The sequence below is a fragment of the Durio zibethinus genome, chromosome 10, assembly GCF_047325235.1.
Source record: "Durio zibethinus cultivar Kanyao isolate XHJ-2024 chromosome 10, ASM4732523v1, whole genome shotgun sequence".
NCBI classification, from domain to species: domain Eukaryota; kingdom Viridiplantae; phylum Streptophyta; class Magnoliopsida; order Malvales; family Malvaceae; genus Durio; species Durio zibethinus.
Genome location: NC_143171.1, coordinates 2,620,946 through 2,641,240, shown reverse-complemented (window position 1 = coordinate 2,641,240; position 20,295 = coordinate 2,620,946). Strand labels below are relative to the sequence as shown.

At 32.2% G+C, this 20,295-nt stretch overlaps 1 protein-coding gene across 3 annotated transcripts; it reads right to left on the bottom strand.

Annotated features, from left to right (window-relative positions):
* Positions 1–741: 741 nt before the first annotated feature.
* On the bottom strand, positions 742–17,012 carry LOC111291844 (ABC transporter D family member 1-like). Of its 3 annotated transcripts, none has more exons than XM_022883929.2 (26): positions 16,659–17,012; positions 15,927–16,048; positions 14,274–14,553; positions 13,291–13,515; positions 12,350–12,547; positions 11,766–12,220; positions 11,231–11,369; positions 11,062–11,140; positions 9,716–9,954; positions 9,284–9,588; positions 9,092–9,209; positions 8,835–8,993; positions 8,202–8,301; positions 8,011–8,119; positions 6,850–6,940; positions 6,598–6,722; positions 6,303–6,452; positions 4,956–5,028; positions 4,094–4,274; positions 3,852–4,010; positions 2,889–3,050; positions 2,582–2,818; positions 1,643–1,806; positions 1,482–1,534; positions 1,316–1,394; positions 742–1,086 (listed from the first exon to the last, which is right to left on the bottom strand). In XM_022883929.2, the coding sequence occupies exons 2-26, from the start codon at positions 15,986–15,988 to the stop codon at positions 1,000–1,002; spliced, it is 4,029 nt and encodes a 1,342-aa protein (XP_022739664.2). In that variant the 5' UTR covers positions 15,989–16,048; positions 16,659–17,012; the 3' UTR covers positions 742–999. The 3 variants fall into 3 exon arrangements, with proteins under 3 accessions (XP_022739664.2, XP_022739665.2, XP_022739666.2); XM_022883930.2 differs by having other exon boundaries at positions 9,092–9,203; XM_022883931.2 differs by lacking the exon at positions 13,291–13,515 and having other exon boundaries at positions 16,659–17,001.
* Between the last annotated feature and the right edge of the window lie 3,283 nt (positions 17,013–20,295).

Here is a 20,295-nt window from a genome sequence, read left to right as displayed (position 1 = left end):
AGGAAATGTTTCATGCATGGATATAGTAATTTGGACAAAACCGTATACCTTTATATAAGTACTTAAACCATATTTAAATCATATTTGATACATAAAATTATAATAAAATAAAATAAAATAATATTATAAATTAAATTAAATAATATCATTTTATTTTATATTTAATATATGTAAAAATAAAGATAAAATAATTTATTTATTTATTCAAATTATTTTTTTTAAAATTTATACAATTTAAATTATTAATATAATTTTTATAAATATAATTAAATATGTAAATTTTATCCTATAAATTAAAAATAATCCCCTTTACTCAAAAAAAAATTACATAATCTTATACTAAAAGAATATTAATTTTTCTTGCAATCCATATCCTACTCTTTAAATATAGATCAAACATAAAATATAATAATTATCATCTTATTTTATCAATAATATTATGAGATTAAATATGTAATATTCTATTCCCTTCGATTTTATTCATTAGGCAAGAATCATTACGCATCAATTCTTAGGGGCCACGGGCTTTAACCTGTAAAAAAGGGTAAAAACTGGGGGGGGGGGGGGGGGGGTTAAAAACCTGTACATGAAATTTTTCTTAATGTCTACACAGATTACAATATATTTTTTGACTGTTATCGTTTAATGATTCCTAACTACCAATATTTGCAATTGTCTGATCTGATTTGCTTTCCTTTTGACTCCAGCTCATGTATTGAGCAAATACCACAGCCTGTGGTATACAATAAAAAATAATGAATTTCTTTTGGAAGGGCGATTAAAATATCAGTGGCACCTGGCATCACCTTTGCCTTACTCATTGTTCTGAACATGATGAATTTACCCGAGTGTATAATTATGTTAAACTGATTCCATGGAAAGGCGAAGTCAGGTTCGAGTTGCCCCCAGTTCTTGGACATATATAAATATATATATATATATATATATATATTTACCAGCGTACAGAGCAGAGACTGGAAGCTTGCCGTCGCACCAAACTCATTGCTTGATTGAACGAAGCTCCCATTTACCCTCACCATCAACAAGTCGCAACTCCAAAGCATGGAATGGTATCAAGGCAGGCCGCTGAGAAAACATAACAGCAGAAGAAATAGTTAAATCGAGGGAAAAATGAGAATTGGATAGTGCAACAGTTAATGCCAACTTTGTTCCAAAGTTTGCATTAGGAAGTGGTGCATCAGATGATGAGATAATCATGATAAGCATCCTGAATATTTTACTATTCACAGAACTAAAATTGTTCGGACAAATAATCTTGTTGGTCATTAATTCACTATCCGGTGAAACTACTTGCCTGTGATGAGGTAATAACAGTAATACCCAAATCTTTTGCCAGTCTATAAAGTTGTTCTTCAACATCGACACTCGTGGCACTGCCATTGAAAGAATACCCAGGTTAATTTGACAACTAGCTAGATTTTTTTTCTTTTTAACAAAATACATAGGGATTAGTAACATACTTTGTGCACTCGTCAAGGATACCAAATTTAGGCTTGTGGAAGAATAACCGTGCCTGGTAAAAAAGAAATTTTGAAATCAAACAATAGAACTGTCGGCGATAAAGAGTAAAATATTGTTGTCCAAACATGGCTTGAAGGTGTAACAATTTAGCTCAACTCACCATGCCTAATCTCTGCTGTTCTCCAAGTGAGAGGATGTCTTCCCAATTGAGATTAGCATCCCAACCACCTTCCTCCCTTTCTAAAAGATAATTCAATCGAACATTTTCAAGAATAGTTTTCAAACGTGCATCAAGAATGGTTGTGGTGTCTGCAGCTTTTTTACCTGAAATTTTGCATGTTTACAATTCCCAAAAACATAGACAATTTCAATACATTGTTTTTGAAGAATTCATTGAAGAAATTAAAAAGAAACTTTGACATCATTACACATAAGAAATGATTTGTCATTCTACCATGCTTTTTAAACTATTATGTCATTCTTAATGATAGTGAGAGAGAACAGATACATTCTCATGTGAAACCCCTAGATGGAAATTTGAGCATTTTCAACATTAATTTTAGTCCATGTCCCTTGAAAACTCATCCCAAGAGAAAAAATGCAAATACCAATTGCCCAATTTCCAGATAATTTTATTCTTTTTTGGAACATGAAAACTGAATCTAGTTTTGGTTAACAACTATGTTTTGAGGAGAGAGGAAGACCAAAGAGGAAATGGATGAAAATTATAAAAAAAGGACCCCAATCTTTATTGAGCTTAGTGAGAATATGATCCTGAACAGAGCACAATAGCACAATATGAACATGATTCTTAAAGTCGACTTTACATTGAGGGAGAAGGCTCAGCTTCTTGTTGTAACTAATCTTTAAAGACATCTACACATGTAAATGGCATCTATTCTTGTACCATATAAATTAAGTCCAGAAAAATAGTCAAATTAACTCATCCAACAGAAATGTCTGAAAGTATGGCAACACAAGCAATGTGCTTTTTCATGGTTATGTTCTTAGAATAACCATTCAATCATAAATAAATAGTGGATATCAAATAGAAACTTAAAAGATAAGGAAAGCAATGCAACTTATGCAAGTAGGTTACCTTTTCCGTACAACTTTAATTCTCTCAGCTCTGCTTCCTCACGAGAGAGAGGATATATGATTTGATCCCTTAAAGTTCCCAAGCATGTATATGGCCGCTGAGGAACATAGAAGATGCCACAGTCCAATACAGCCTCTTCATCAAAATGGTGGGATGGTTTATAAAGCCTTCCACTCACAATGGGCCAAAGACCTCGAAGTACTCTGAAAACAGAACTTTTTCCGCTCCCATTTGGTCCTTAAGAGATTAAAGGCATGTCAGATGTGAATCTACCATCAAGGTGAAAAATAAAAATTCCTATACTAACCAGTAACAAGCAGGCTTTTTCCTGGTACTACATCAAATGTCAACTGCGTAGCCAACAGCTTCTGTGCTGGAGTAATTATATCCACCTCGGCAAAAGAAATAACATCTTTGGCATAGAGACCAGTCCTCTGAGACCGTGACAAGTTATCAGTACTCAAATCCCCTGGTTAGATGAAAATCTTGTTAGATTAAGTGTGCAACATTTACGCAACTGAGTTAAAAATTGAAAGGCAAAAGAAAGAAAAGTTGATCCTAATCAAATTGACATGCAGTAGTGGCTGTTCAACAAAAATATTTATAATGGCCAAAACTGATCAGCTTCATCCAGAAGCGATATATCACACGGAATGCAGCAGTGGCTGATCAACAAAAATATTTATGATGGCCAAAAAAGGTCAGCTTCATATAGAAGCTATCACAAGGAAGGACTTTCTCACGTGATGCATACTATGAGCAAATGTACATCAAATTGAAACACAACTACATTTCAAATCCCATGTTTTGGAAAGGCCCAACAAATCTCTGTATTCTGATTTTTGTTGAAATGTCCTGAAGTAAGGAACAATGTATGCATTGTCACATTGTAAGCAGATTACATGCAAACACACCTAACTGTTACATTAACCTACTTCAGTTTAAGTTAAATCAACTCAGATAAGAAATTCATTAGTCCATTGGTACCTTATCAAACAAGCACACTAACTTCTATGCATTTATATTATTATAATTTATGATTACCAACAGAAAACCTGATTCTCCCAACATGTGATATTCGAATTCTCTAAAACTTTTTCATACTCAAGAATAGCTGATTAAAAAATAAAGCTCTCAAAAGAAATGCTAGCAACTATGAGAATCTGACTAAACTTTTTGAAATCATTGTTTCAACAAAAATAAGGAAAATGAACATTAAAAAGCAATATAAGATATAAACCTCCATCAAGTGAGAGTAAATTAGAAATACCAGACTGAGCAGCATCAAGAAGCTCTTCAAGCTCAAAAATTCGGTTGATGCTTCCAGATAGCTCCAGGAACTTTCTATGCAATTCCAGGATGTCACCAAAGGCTAAAAAGCTTTGAGACACAACAGATGCCAGGAACCGCAGTGCATGTGCAAGCTCACCTAAAAAATAGTCAAGTACTTTCAGAGAGAGAGAGAGGACAGAGAAACCAGAAAGTACTATAAAATCAAGTCAGATATCTCACCTTGAGTAGAAACTAAGGCTCGGTCCCCCCTGTGTTCCAAGGCATATAATAAGCTCAAACCCCAAGTAACATTGTGGGGAAGCTGTTTTGTGACAAAATCATCAAGTATACCAAACAGCCATTTCTTCTTCAAAAGTAGCAAAGAGTGATCAAGAAGCTCCCTAAATCTTGACTCAACCATCTGTTGAATATAAGAAACATAGAATTAGAGACAGGGAATCAAAATTATGGGGAGAAAGGAGTCTGCTAATGTTGCATAATGCATGCTCGGTACCAAACCAAACAAAAGGGGAAAAAATTGTGGGCTATGATCCATGCAAAATTGCTAAAGACGAAGCCCATGCTTAAAAACAAATTATGTGGTCATGTCCTCTCTAGACAAGGAGCAAAAACCTTAAGTCCTGTCATTTCACAGTAAAACATTCCTTTATATAATATAATAACAAGACAGGGAGCACAACAATCGAATAACGTCTGCCTTTGAAACAATAAGCTAGAAAATATTTATACCAAACTTATTTTAATTACAAATGGAACCTGCAACATGTAGATATCTTCTTATCAAGGCTTGACATTTTAAACAATTTTTGACACAAAATTCAAGCCAGTATGAAACCAGCAGTTGAAGGAACATTACAAAAAAGAGTTTATTTTGTTGGGTTTTAGCCCATGCATGTAAAATGTAAAATATATTTGAGTTACATAAACGTAAGGTATATTCAAACCTCCAGTTGCTAACCTATAGAGAGATTAAATATACTCCTGATTTCAGTTACAAGGAAATTTCTACATCAGCATCAACAATGATAGAAACAACAGTTGGCATTCAATGCATTAGACACAATGAATTCAAGTATCTTACAGCTTTTTCTCGAGCACCGCCTCCAAAGAAAGCAATAGATTCAGCATGAGTGCGCAGTCTTTCATGCATGAACCTAATTAAATTATAGTATTATTATTAGAATGATATAAGTAGAAAAATCCAGATATTCATAGAATTAAACATATGCACCTCCGTGAGAACATGTTTTTTATAACTGTAAGAGTATGAGAAGACCTAAAGTTGAAATTCTTAACCAAAGCAAAACTCATTGTTAAGACATGACAACATCACATAATAAACCTAAAAATAATTAATTAAAATATTAAAATATAAATATAAAAAAATGATACAGAAACAAAGCATTCTTCTCAAATTAGATATTTTGACTGTTCTGATTAATCCGTAGCATCATGTAGGCAACTTTGCTCAAAACAAATACTAATCTTTGCAGTTTTTTCATCTAGCCATTCTTGCCTCATATATTCACAATCTAATGATTCTAATCTAACTTCAAAGAAAGCCAAAACGACTATCATCTAGGCCAATGAAATATATAAGGCCAAACATAGGTCCAAAAGACAAACAAGAGTGTCACACATTTACCCAGATATTCAGTTAACAAACATAGAAGGCAGAGAGGGATAAAGAACAGGAGAAAGGGGATGTCACGCCCTGGATTGGTTGGCAAACAAAGAAAGAAACTATCACTTATTTTAACTGGTGAATGTGTCCTCCCATAGGTATTATTTCGACTTATCTGTTTAATTTGGCATTTTAGCTGTTACTATACATGGACAGAAAAACCAGAACAGACAAACAAGAAACATGAAAGGGAGTTAAATGATATGGTAATGGATGGCTTTGCCTAGCAAAACAAGAACTCAGAGGAGAAAGCTACTAATGTAGGAGTGCATAATGAAGGAGGGAGAAATGTATCAACATGGTAGAAGCCAAATCTTAAGGAGACCGTAGCAGAGAGGTTTTTCTTTCATTTCTGTCAAACATAATCTTTTTAAGCCTTTTCTTCTTTTCCCTTTTTCCCCTCCCTTTTCCAGAGAGAGGCAACTCTATGGATCATTAGATGTTCTAAAACTTGATTGCACGGCAGAAATATTTACAAAAAAGCGTAAAAATAAATATTTTCAAGTTCCAGACACTTTCTCGAAGCCACCAGATTTTATGGTCCTTCTGGTTTTACTTTGGAGTAGTGACTACCCAGCTCAGTTCCTGAGCTTCCCTGTTCAAACTACCAAACCAGTCTGGATCTTAAACACCAGTTTATATAGGCATTTTGGCATATACATGTTCATGCAAGTATTTCCACATGTACGTACATCTAGCATTCTTAGTATTAGTAGCATGGATTCCAAACCAAGATTGAATTACCTAAAGGTTCCCTCAAGTTGTTGTTCTCGACTTGTCAAATCACCAAAATCAGGAGTAACAGTCCTTAGAAAACCCAGACCAAGTAACATATATGCATACAAAATGGCAACGCCCCTTCTTCCTGTTAACAGCTTCATTCTCCAGGTGAACCTTAAAAATTGCAGCAATATTAAGAATTTTTCTTAGAAAGATAGATAATGGAGGGAGGAAAGGAACATATACTTTCAAAGCCTAGAACCAAGCTTAGACAGAAAAAAAATAGTGCTACCATAATAAAACAAGAAAATGTACTCACCACAAAATGTCAACAGATGGCTTTACCATTCCAGTAATCAGCCCTGATAAATCAGTTGTTAACTTTTCAAGATCATGAGTTATTCTTTGATCTGCATCAATATTTTTGCTTGACATGCGAAAGACCTACAAGGGGATATATTTGATATGAATTTACCATTGCTGAATTCTAGGTAATAGTGGTGACAATTATAAACACTGTGCAATGCCTGCTAGTATTCAGGCATCATTGTTTCTAAGCTGATCAAACTACCTGGTAAAATGCATTATTTCTTAAGTAGTTCTTTAGCAAATGTTGAGTCAATCTAATCCTCCATCCAAGGGCCAGCCTAGCTGTCAAGTGCCTGTAAACCAAGAAATTGGTGTCTAAAAAAATATTTTTCACTGAGAAGACATGAAACTAGATGTGAAATAAAGCTTGGGATGAGTATAAAACTTCTAAGGTAAAATTCATACCACCAAGAATCAAGTATAATCAAAGTCTTTTGAAGCACTAAAAACAACAAAATAATTTAAAAAAAAGAAAACTCTTAGTAGAAATATTGCTGGAGATTATCCATGAAATTGTAAATGCCTGACTGACATTCATCATCTTCATATGATCCAGAGATCCACTCAGAAGTTTACCAGCATGACATGAAGTAATGGAAATATAACAGGTTAACAAACAATGACATTGTTTATCATAAAAAGCGTTTATTATTTAACAGTCACAAATTACAGGCAAATACAAACCAACAAGTTAGAGAAACAGCCCTCTGCATATAAATAAGCTACCCAATCTGTGCATACGGCAACAAAAAAAATATTGAACAACAAAATGAATAGTCTTAAAAAACATTCTTTTTACAGTAAAGGAGAAAAAACACACTAATATGAATGCTATAACTCTTTTGCTTAATGCTGTAATCTCTCCTCTCCAGGAAAATCTCAGAAGTCAGAACTTAGCAAGGGATTCATTAACACATTTATTTGGGAAGCACAGTAAGATAATATTTCAGAGAAAGCAATTTCAGTACCTTCTGACAAAACAAGAAAACTTTCTTCAGACTTCAAGAACATGTAGACCCAAGAGTTTGGGGTACACATTCATGCTAAACCAATAACAGATACCAGTATGATATCAATTTCTCTATTGGGGGTTTTGGAGTAAACTCCCCTAGCACTATATCAATGATAATAACACAATATACCCTAGTGTAATTAGGAAGAAATAACATATATACATATATATATATGCCTATATTGCAGATAAGTAGAATATCACAAAAATTAATAAGTGAAATAACACAGTATCATATTGGCACTGACTCTCTAGACAGTTTCACTGATAGATCTTGCTTTATTGCTATCTCCCTCTTTTTGTTTAAGTATTTCATATAGAGGTCAATACACGCTGAATAGAAAAAATTACCTCAAGGAAGGTGCAATGAAAGATGATGCACCACTTTGAAGAACACTTATACCAATTAATCTGATAAAGGCTAACTTATCCTGCTCCAAAACATACTTCACAGTCGTTCCTGAGAATTGATGCATTTAAATAACAATAAAATAATCTCTCAGATTTTAAAATGGATAAGTAAGAGAATATATTTCTAATACCATTCAATGATGCAATCCGATCTGATACCCATGTTCTTGAGACAACAAGAAAAGCAACTGCAAGTAGTTGAGCCCCTTGTTTGTCAAATATGGTAGGCACCTGAAATAAAAGAATTTAAGGTTGTAGTTAAAAAAAATAAAAACTTGTGTTAGTGGATGAGAACACCATTTACTCATTACTTACATTAAGGACTTTGCACAAGGTTTCCTCAAATTCAAACATTGAACATAAGTAAAATATCACATAAATTAATGCCCTGTATGCTCAAAAAATGTTATAAAATCAGTAGGATTTAAATTCTATGCTAAAAGCAATTTAATCAAATCTACTACATCTATAGAATTATTTCTAGGATCTGAAACACTAATGAAAAATCACTTTAGGAATAAGCTAGAAATCAACATGAGGAGGCATGAACAAAGTCATAACAACTATATAAATCTCCTACTTAAAGACCTAGAAAAATAAGACAAGCGATAGTTTTTTGGAAACTCATCATTCAAGTCCCATAAAAATTTAGAACTTCACAAAGTCAACTAGTGACACCTACTTTGGGCACCATAATGGGCAAATCATCCTTTAAGTTCATGAAGTTAATTTAAAAGAATAAAGACAGCTCGTCCAAAACATACCAATACTTTAAACATGGCAGCTACTCTCAATGGCAGTACACTTGGAACCCTCTGGAGTTGAGGAACAATAGGTAACTTCACATCATGATCCACAGAGGGCGATGCTGCTATCACCTCTGATACATATGATTGAGTCTTTGGATTTGAGAATGCGGAGTCCTAGACAAATTCACTCAAAATTTTGCAGTGAGATAAAAATAGATCCAGTTAAACAAAACAAACAAACAAGAAAACCAAATTTCAGAAGTTTTTAAGACCTCTTTAGCTGCATTGAATGCCCGTTGAACTGCAATTGCATCAGTTTGGCGGTCTGTCTCATAAAGTTTAGTCAAATCCATCCCACCTTCACTTTGTACTGAAGAATCCTCCCTGCAGCTTTTATAGAAGTTCAATTAACACCCCATAACAAATGGTAATACATGCAATACCTACAACTTTATGCTTGATACCTTTTGTCTTGAACTTTCCATCCTCCTTCCCCATCCAAGGACAAAACCACATCATGAAATGCAACTAGTGCTGGACGATGTGATATGGTTATGCATGATGTTCCCATAGCTCTAACTTTAGCACAAAACCGCTCCTCCATATCAGTTGTCACAGCACTAGTGCACTCATCAAGAATTGCAAATTTAGGTTTATGGTAGAACAGTCTAGCCATACCCAATCTCTGTTGCTCCCCAAGAGAGAGTTCATCACCCCAATTAACCTCTTTCTCAGGTGGGTAACGATCCAATAGATAGTCAAGGTCCACCTGAAAGGACAACAAAGTTAAGAATTATTTTGAAGGTAGCCTAAAAAACTGTAACAGAAATAGAAAGCATCAATACAATTTTAAGAAAATAGAAAATAAGAAAAATATTATGAGATGAAACTTGTACATTTTTCAATAGGTCCACCATTCCACTATGTGTAAGAGGTTCAACCTCCTGATCTGCAGTAAGAGGATAAATTAGCTGGTCGCGAAGGGTTCCAACTGCTGTATATGGTCTTTGTGGCACATAAAATATTTCCTTATTAAGATCAGAACCAATCCCAGGCTTCACAATATGGCCAGATACCAGTGGCCAAAGACCACCTAAAACCCGAAAAAGGGAACTCTTTCCACTGCCATTTGGACCTTCAGCAAAGAAAAAACAAAAGAATTATATTGGCCTAAAAATCACAAGACATCTTTGAAACCCTTTCAAACAGGATTAAGTATTGCCTTTTTCAAAATTTTCTCATCAACAATTTCTAAAAACCACAGCCAGTTTAAATTAGGGAAAAATCATACATACATACATAAACAATGCGCAGGTGTGCAAAAAATATAAATACACACATAAATGTAAGGAACAACAAGATTTTTCACCATTCACTGAAAAAGCACAGATCAAACGATATCAATAATTGTCAAAAGTTAGAAGCAAGTAAGGTTGCCAAATATGGGGTTGAGAAGGTGAGAGAGGGAGTATATTCCCCATCTTCACCCCATCCTTGCTCCAGCACTAAAGCATAAATCCAGGCCTCTCTCCCATCCTAAAAGATAATGTTAATTCAAAAAACAGGAAATATGCTTCTTTTCATGCCACCAGAATTAAACATATTGTATGTTTTTCTTTCTCCTTCTACACCTGCCTCCAGTCCTCTTATTCAGTTTTCCCTATCTTTCAAATACATCACAAAGAGTATGGCTTTGGAGTCTTAGTAGAGTATGATAGAATTAAAGAAAACCATAGATGTCTGAGAAAATGTGAACCTTTTTGCTTTTATTTAAAAGCTAAAGCAAAGGAGTCTAAAAAAGAAAATTAGAATAAGAATCATATCCAGAGGATCACAAATTCAATGTTCTTCAGCAGTTACTAATTTATATTCTACTTCAAAATTAAATGTACAGAAATATATGCTACAAAGTAAGATTGTTATTCAAATAGAACTGTTACCAGGTTGGATATTTAAACTAAGCCACGCTTTGGTAAATATATCATATCAAGAACAAAACTCCAAGAAAAAGCCCCATTGTAACCAGCCAAATCTTGCTGTGATTCATCACTATGTAACAAAATCTACAAAAATTTGTTTATGGTAACTCCCATTTCCAATAAAAGCTCATTACACCTCCTTGACAATAATAGAAATGAATAAAGAAAAGCAAAATAGAAGCATGTTTAAAAGACAGGGAGATGGCAACAAAATGCATATTAAAGGTACAAATGTAAATCACAATTTTTCAAGGAAAAACAACCTGTAATCAAAAGATTAGATCCTGAATCAACCCTCAGAGAGAGATCCTTCACCAAAACATTCCCAGTTGGAGTGACAACCTGGATAGCATTACAACTATTACAACATAAACATGACAAAGGCATATTAAGATTTAAGAATCATAAATGGTTCAATATTATCTCACACACCTTGACACCAGAAAACTCAACATAATTAGCTTCAGTTAAGTAATTCCTACTTCCAGCTTTTTGCAGGGATGCTTTTTTATCATCAGCACTTAGCTCTCTTGATATGAGCATTAGTTCATGAATGCGGTCAGCATAACCACTGTAAGATATAAAACGAAATAATAATAAGAATAAAACTTAAGTATTAGATGAACCAGAAATCTGTGTCACACTCACATTTTAGTTGTAATAATCAACAACCATTACTGAATGTGAAACATATTCATCATGAATTTTGAGGATGCATAGGGTAAGATTTCAGAGGTTGCTAAGAAAGTGCTTAATGTCCCTCTATCCCTGTCTCACTCAAGCTCTTTCTTGTAATAATCAACAATTATTACTGAAAAAGCAACATTTCATCAAGAATTTTAGGGATGCAACTGATAAGATTTCAGAGGTTGCTTAGAAAGTGCTTACTGTTCCTCCATATGTTGTTTTTCTTCCAAAAGTTATATCTCTAACACCTCACAAAAGCCAGAAATCAACAAAGAAATACCTGAGACGATTTAGCCGTCTTGAACTTATAGAAAGGGTTCCCAATGCCTGAAATAGTGAAATTACAACACTTGTGTGATATCTTAAATTGCTTAACATCTTTGCCCGTCCCAGCGTTGAAGTGTCCGGTCTAAGATAGCCAGAAAAGAAAGGCTCAATAATCAAAATAACAGCCACGGTAGCACCAAGATACTTCAATAAGAAATCTTGAATCATGCCAAACCACCAATGGTCATGAAGTACAACCCTCATGTGCCTAATAAGAGTCTTAAACTTCTGCTGAATATGAGATTCTTCTCTATTTTCTCCACCATAAAATGCTATACTTTCGGCATGGGTCCTTAACCTTGAATGAAGCTGTCTGTATTCTCCTTCCAACTGTTGTTCTTTGGACATTAGTTTCCCAAACGCAGGAGAGAAGTTTCTTATTGCAGCTCCTGCTCCCAAAACATAGGCCTGCAAAGCAATTTCATGTGTGAATTTGACAACTAGTCATTATGGTAATAACTACTTTAGCAGAGCAGTCAGTTGCCTAAAAACTATGTAAGCCGGTAACAAATACAAATGAATATGACCAAGAATTACCAATATCCAGAAAATGTATTTTGGGCTAGCATAAGAACAAAGACACCAAGTATAAAGCAGACCATCGGTAACTGCTGTCAAATCATCCTGTACAAGCTCACTCAACTCCGAACAGAATCTTGGAACATCACTTGCAATCCGTTGTTCAGGATTCCTAATCCGTCCATCAACATGTGATATTTTGTAATATGCCATGTTCTGAAATTAAATATTTTATCAAGAAACAATAGAGAAAGCATAGTAATAACAAGAAAAAAACTTACAATGCATGTAAATCTAATAAGTTCTTCTTCATGAGAGAATGAACTAATGTAAAGCAACATCATCCTCAGAGATGGAGATTGAATTTGCAATCTATATATCATATGGATAGTCCCATTGCAGTTTAAAGCAAAAAAAAAAAAGGAATTGGGAAAAGGCACCTGGAGGAAAGAATAAATGACTAGATCTCTGGATTCTAGAACAGAATCCTCAGAATTTTTAGCACTCGTAAGAAAATGTACTCAGTGCTATTACCCCTTCAGATGTATGCTATGTTACAACTTGAGTAGGATCTTTTCCAGAAAGAAAATTTTATATGATTCTGAACTTAACATATTTTTAAATTTAGGAGGATTTAGACTTTAGTTCCACAATGCTTTGGTTAAAGACATCACACACATTTTAAAAGAGAAGATGAAAAAAAAAAATCAGATATAAAGTACATTAGACAACTAAATATAAAACAACAAATATGCGTTCCACGTGCCACTCATAAAGATGTGCAAAACAAGATAGTTCAATCATGCAGAAACAAAGAACAACAGAGTACGATTAATGAATTACGATAGGAAAGATAACTGATCCAAACAGATTAAAAAATGAGCATAGCATAGGAAAGAAATTAAAAAAAAAAAATTAGCTATATACAGATTACTCCAACTTCAAAAGCAGAAAACTACCTCAAAATAATGTGCATGGATGAGTTTTGTCAGTATTTTTCTGAACCTCAGACTTAGGGTACCAGTTATGTACTTTGAAGTAGAATGAATGGTTGACAGAATAAAGCACAACAAAATGTTTTCGGATATTAGCCGGAAAAATGATGGTACACGCCGAAGAAAAGCAGCATGGAATAGAAATCCCTGAACTTTTGCTAATCTATTGCTCAAAGCAGTTCTCAGCACCTGCAAAAAGGTAGAAAATAGATGCCTTACTAAAAAAGGCCAAAAACCCCTAAACTTCAAGCTACAAAAGTCTCATATGAAATTAAATTTGCATTCACCTTTTTAAAGGTTTTTATCCCAATTGCTATATCTGATGAATGTCACCTGGGAAGTGCAAGCTAAATTCATAGGCATGTATGTATCTGTTTCCACAGATGCACGCATAAAAAAAGCAGCTAGATAAAGTGCCTTGGCTTAACCAATTCCTTCTCATGTTACTTATATGACCAAATATGCTAATTAAATGTTAAACTAAAATAAAGAACTAAAGAAAGAAATCAAAAAACCAGACCTTGCTAACTTACTTTAATTTATGGTTTTTTTATTCTAGATCAAAATATCCTAAAAATTATTATTATATACCGTAAAGGGGAATGAGGGATGATGTTTTGGTATTGTACTTAGGTAACAAATTGTCATTGTCTAGCATAAAGACGGATTTGACCCAATGCCTTCTCTTATATGCCACTTAACACCAGGTCAAGTGGCATCACTACACCAAAGATTCAACATCAAGAAAACACTAAATACCCCATTTTTTGGAGGGTTAAAACTCATATAATCTTCAACTTTCCTCTATGGTCCATTTTCTTAAAAATGCTTGCAATTGCAATGAAAAAGGCTGCTATGACACAAATAAAATATAAAGGAAAAAAGAAACTTAAAAAGCAAGCACGGTAACCATGGTATGTTGAAAATACACAAAAAGAAAGGCTTACCACTATTCCCACCAAAGCCAAAAGATCTCTTGCACCTATTTGGCCCATCTCTGATAGAAGAATTGCTGCTAAAACCTGAAGGGACTTCAATCCACCTTTCTTTTGTGTAGTTCCCTTTACATTATTATTCTTTTTAAGATCCTCATCTGAAATTTCTCTATTTTCTCGGACCCCATTGTAATGACCATATGAATCAGCCTTTTTACTACTAAACCGTGATTGCACATATGCAGCAGCACCACCGGCAACCACAATACCAGAAGCAAGCAGTAGTGCTTTCCTGTGAAACATAAAAAAAAATAGTAAAATACTAGACAGTCACCAGGGGAGGAGAGAAGACAAAAGTATGTGGCTCGAGCATTGTAACATAAGAAGAGTATCATAGCATGGACATCCACAGAGCCCCACCATTCAGGCGGGGTGAGGAATAATATCATGCCACATAACATATTGACCTTAATAGGATGGTGACATACAGATAAAAAACTGCAATTATATTGACAAAATACTAAAGCTTCAGAAGAATGATGGTTAATTAAATTTATATTCAAGCATCAAAGACCTTTAGAAAAAAGAAGTCCTATCTTTTATACTATCATCAGTACAGCTATAGTAAGACATAACACGACCTGGCTTAGATCACAAGTGCCTTATTGTAAGATAGTATTTTCCCCAACATCATTTTCACACCAGAACATCCCAACTAGTAGGGGTTTCCTACACTACCCAAATTAAACATTTTCCACTTGTCTTTTTTTGTTTTCTAACTATAAAAAATATCTTTATTCCAAACAGTTAACCTATTTAAAAACTTTCCAGGATAATTATCATTAACCTTTCTTCTGGCTAAGGTAACTGAGACATAGACCCCAATGATAAACAGGATGTGGGATTACATCCCAGGCCCACAGAAAATCACCTCCACTTAGAGGAAGAGTAACCACGGGTGGGGAAAACCCCAAGGTTAGTTTTGATTAGCCTGATCACAAAGGCATTACCCAAGGCCAGTTCCTATATGGATAAATCACCCCATAGAACAATGAGTGTCTCAATCTCCTTTGCTTGCTTGAAATAAAATCAAGAATATTATGATTTTCTTTCTCTACATTACTCTCCCTCTGAAATTTTGAAAATTTTTTATAAAATCAAAGGAACAACTTTCAAGATTTTTCTAATAGATAGAAATGGATGTCTTGATACAATAATTGTTCCCAAAATGAAAACTGAGAGTCAAAAACATGGAAGGGTCTTCATGAACTAAACTTACAATGCAAGCAAACCCCTACAAAAGGACCATGTGTTGCATTATTCTTCTGGCATTTTTAAAGCTTCTAATATATGTAAAGCATAGGCCTTTCTATCCATAGGGTCACTTGCCTTCAATATATACTGCTAATCAGCAACCCTTAAGAGACATTTTTCTCTTACTCACATCCATCAAGATGTAGTTATGAGGAAAGTAAGGAGAAAGGAGAGATATAAGGTAATACTTGCCCTAGCAGACACTAAAATATCAATGCCCTCATTAATAAACCAGTTTGGAAGAAGCAGTAACTCTTATAATTTGTACAACAAATAAATTCACTCAATTAAGACATAGAAGTGTCAATACAAATATTTAAATGGATTATCACCAATAAAATACATCAATACCTTCTCGACGACAGAAGATTTCTGCCATGCTCAGTTAACTGCAACAGTTGAAGAGAAGGCATTGTTGAAGTTGGACCTCTGCACGGTAGCAAAGATTAGCTACCAAACAAGGAGGGAAGAATCTGAAATGCATTAACAAACAATTGTTAAACAACAAGTACTAAAACCTAGTTGCCACACTAGAGCTTAGGGGGCATCCAAGCCCCCGTCACAAACCAGACAAACTGGTCTCAAACACGAATACCACATAAAATTCACCATTTCTAACCACAAGAATAGCCAAAACGGATATCATAATTGCTGAGAACATAAATCAAATCAAGGCCGTTCAATTTAACAGAAACAGTAACCAGAACATTTCCAATCCATACACGTAACAACCCCACAGACCTATAATCCATTACCTCCTTTCCTCTTTGAAATTTTCAGCTCAAACTTTGCAATCAACTGAGAAGAGCTAAACTCTCACTATCCGAGTTAAATCTTTACAACTTCTTCTTCAATTCAATTTTCCATAATTCGATCAAATAACTTAACATAATAAATAAATAAATAAAAAGTAACGCACCGTTTTTCTTATTTTAGAAAATTATTTCCTAAAAAAACTAACAATCATAAAAAAGTAACGCAGCGTATAAACTAATTAAAACCGAAAATTCAAAAACAGAAAAAAAGAGGAAAAATTAAACTGAAAGCAAAAAATCAAACTAGAGAATAGCCTTTAAACAATACCTGAGTAGCAGCAGCAGCAGCAGCAGAAAGTCCTCAAAACGCCATCGTATCAAAACAACAGAGACCGCATTAATCTTTGCAACCTCTCTCTCTCTTTCTCAATTATTCTCTGTAACCGAAATTTCCACCGCCTTTTTTCTCTAAATATTAATAATAAAAATCGCCAAGAGCTTCAATCATTGAACCCAAAATTCAATCCCTAGATTATTTTTTGGAGGATTGCTAAATCGAAGACGAACGGGATGAACAAAATTCCAAGGAAAGAGGAGAGAAAGAAAAGAGAAGAAAAGTTTTATAAGTTTTAACTAAGAGAGAGAGCCAGACAGATGATAGAATAAAAGATGAGCTCTTTCCGGATTTTTTTTTTTTTATATTCCAATTTTTGTTCTAAAGCGGACTTTTTTTGCCTTTTTTTCTTCCGACTCCTTTTAGATCAGATCCAATAATTTATTTTTTAAATATTTTTTATTTATTTAAAAAATAATAACAAAATTAACAAATGCAAGGTTATAAAATGTTATTTCCATGTGACAACAGTTAATTTAAATTAGCGGTAACTACCAACTTTTTATTAATTTTTAAAAATAAATAGTGGAAAATTATATTTTAATTTAAATATATATATATATATATAAAGTTGAGTTGAATCTGAAATAAAGAAAAAGTTGGTAAACGTGAATCTTAAAAAAAAACATTTAATCGACCAAAAATTATTTTAAAAAATTAGTTTTTCTTTAAATAAATATAATTTTTTGAGAATACATAGAATGAGTAATAATTTTATTATATCTACGATTGGATTTTTATATAATGTAAGCCATAAGTATCGTAATCTGAGTATTTTAATCTTTAAATATCAATATTTGTAATTTTTTTTAATTTTTTTTATAAAAAAAAACTTAATCTAAGTAGAATAATTAATTTAGTAAACTTTCTTAAAAATAAATACAACAATTTGTATATTTATATCATATTTATTTTATGTCAAATAAATATAAAAGATAAAAATTATTGTGTTTATAATTTTTATCAATATATTAAATAAAAATTATATTTTTTTTAATTTTTAATTTATACTTAATTTTTTCATAATTTAAGATGACATTATATTTTTAAACTCTCTAAAACTCATAATTTTAAAATATCAATTTTAATGATATATCAATTGATTTAATGTATAATCGACAATAAAAATCATATCTTTTATTAAATTTATATATAATTTTTATTAAAATTTTACATATATTTGTTATTATTTTCACGTTATTTTATCATATTTAAAATTATTATATCTATTTAAAATTAGATTTTGAGTTGTTTTCTAGTATCCATAGGACATTAATCATGTGATTCACATGAAATACGATAAATAATATATTAAATCATTCATGTGAAAAGAGCCAAACCCCCTTTAGACTTGAACATGCGGAAAGACTATATTTTTTTTTCCTGGATATGGTTGTTAAACATCTTTGAAGAGTAGTTTTGGACTCTCGACCTCTATTTTAAGTTTCAATTATTTAGTATGTAAAATTAATAAATTCCCAGCAAAAATGGCTAAAGAAATGACAACATAAATGTTGTGTATGTTTTTCAATAATTTATATTTTTTAGATGTTCTTATAAATTTTATTTTTTTCTAAAATCAAATGAAGTCTTCAAAAGTTGACAAATTTTTTCTCCTACTCTCAATAAATATAGCAATATAGGAAAATAACAATTTTATTAAAATTTATTTATAAGAATATGAAGGGAAAACTCACTTACTAATACTATTTCATAGTTTAATTATTGAATTAACAATTTTTTTTTCATTTTTTCTATGAAGTAAAATTTAAAAGCATAAAAATATATTATGGTATAAGAAAATATAATATAAAAATCATATATTAATTCAATTAATTTATATAATAATCTTTTAAATATAACATTTAACAAGTTTAAAATTTAATTCTTCACATTAAATTTTTTTCTTTATCTTAAATTAATACTTAAACTTGGACTCATGAAGTGAAAGTCCAACTGTCCTAATCAATTAGATTACAACAATACAACGTTAAAAAAGTTCAAATGTAAAAAGAAGATACGTTAATGATAAAAATATTAAGGTAAATTACATTATTAACCATTTAATTATGATCATGTTTTCAAAATGGTCATTGAACTATTACAAATTTTTTGACATAAAAAATTAAAAATTTTAATTTAATTACTAAAATTTGAATAAAATTTTTTTTGTTACTTGACTGTTAGTATCTATTAATACATTGATATAATAATACTACATCAGATATTAGTTGTCACGTAGTATTATTATGTCAATAAAATTTATTTTTTCAAAAAAAATAGTATCATATTGATAATATTCTATGATACATCGGATGATATAACAATATCAAGTAACACTTGATTACTGACATTATCATATCAATAAAATATTAAAAATTAATGGTTGAATGATAAAAAAAAATATTTACTCAAAATTTAATAATTAAATGATTATTTTAAAAATACACTTATAATTAAGTGATAGATGATCCAAAAGATTATATGTAAATAACAAAGTAAGAACATGCTTTAATTTTGAGTAGTCCAACAATTTCAATGTACTAAAAAAATCAGCATACTTACCATTTCTTTTCTTAAAAACACTTTCATTTTAAAATTTAATTCCACAGATGAAAGTGGGATGAGTGAGATTTGTAATTAATATAAAAAATAATATTTTCACCGCAGCAGGTTGGGAGGACACAAGCACGTTTACCAATGTCGTGACATTGTCTTTTCACGATAGAGACGGAGTTAGTTGAATTATTGGTTAGGTTACTTTATTTTTTGTAAGTATTTTTAAAAAAAATAATATTTAAATATAAATATTTAAACTTTAAATTTATTAAATATTATATTTTAACAACAATTATATAAATAAATTAAACTAAATCTCAAATTCAAATTACGATATCTTAAAAAAAAAGAGATAAAGATTTCCTACAGTTGCGTGGAAGGCTTTGAAAAATGCAATTGTTTTGTCTTCAATTATTACGAGGCAGAAGAAAAATTTTAGTTGGACTTTCACATCTTATATTTAAGGCAAAATTAAGCAGTTGCGTCCCAAAATGTCTTTAATTCCTATAAATTGCCATTTCTTTTACTCTAACACTTGTTTTCTTTAACTTACAATACACTACACTTTGCCCTACAGGAATATATATATCTAGAGGAACTGGCAAGTGTAGGACCTTTATGGTCAAAACCAAAAGGGGAACCTCAAACACGTGGCAATGTGACCTAACAGACTGAAAATTGATGGGCCATTCATTAAATGATAACAACCATATGTAAACTCCATCAGTCCAACTACCAAAAATTGATTTACACAACCGCTAACCATAAATAAAGTAAGAAGTCCTCTACTCTGATTCCTACAAGTAATAAACAGACTTCACATCAAACCCATTACCAGGACAGCCAAGTTAAGTTGATTGTGTTCTAAGATTTTTAAGTCTGTTGCTAAACTTGATATAATGAAATCAAATACTACCATCTTTACTAAAAAGAACCAGGACAACGTAAATTGGTTTGAACAAACTACATAGTTAGTTCCACATGACAATTCATTCAAAACATATGCATGTCT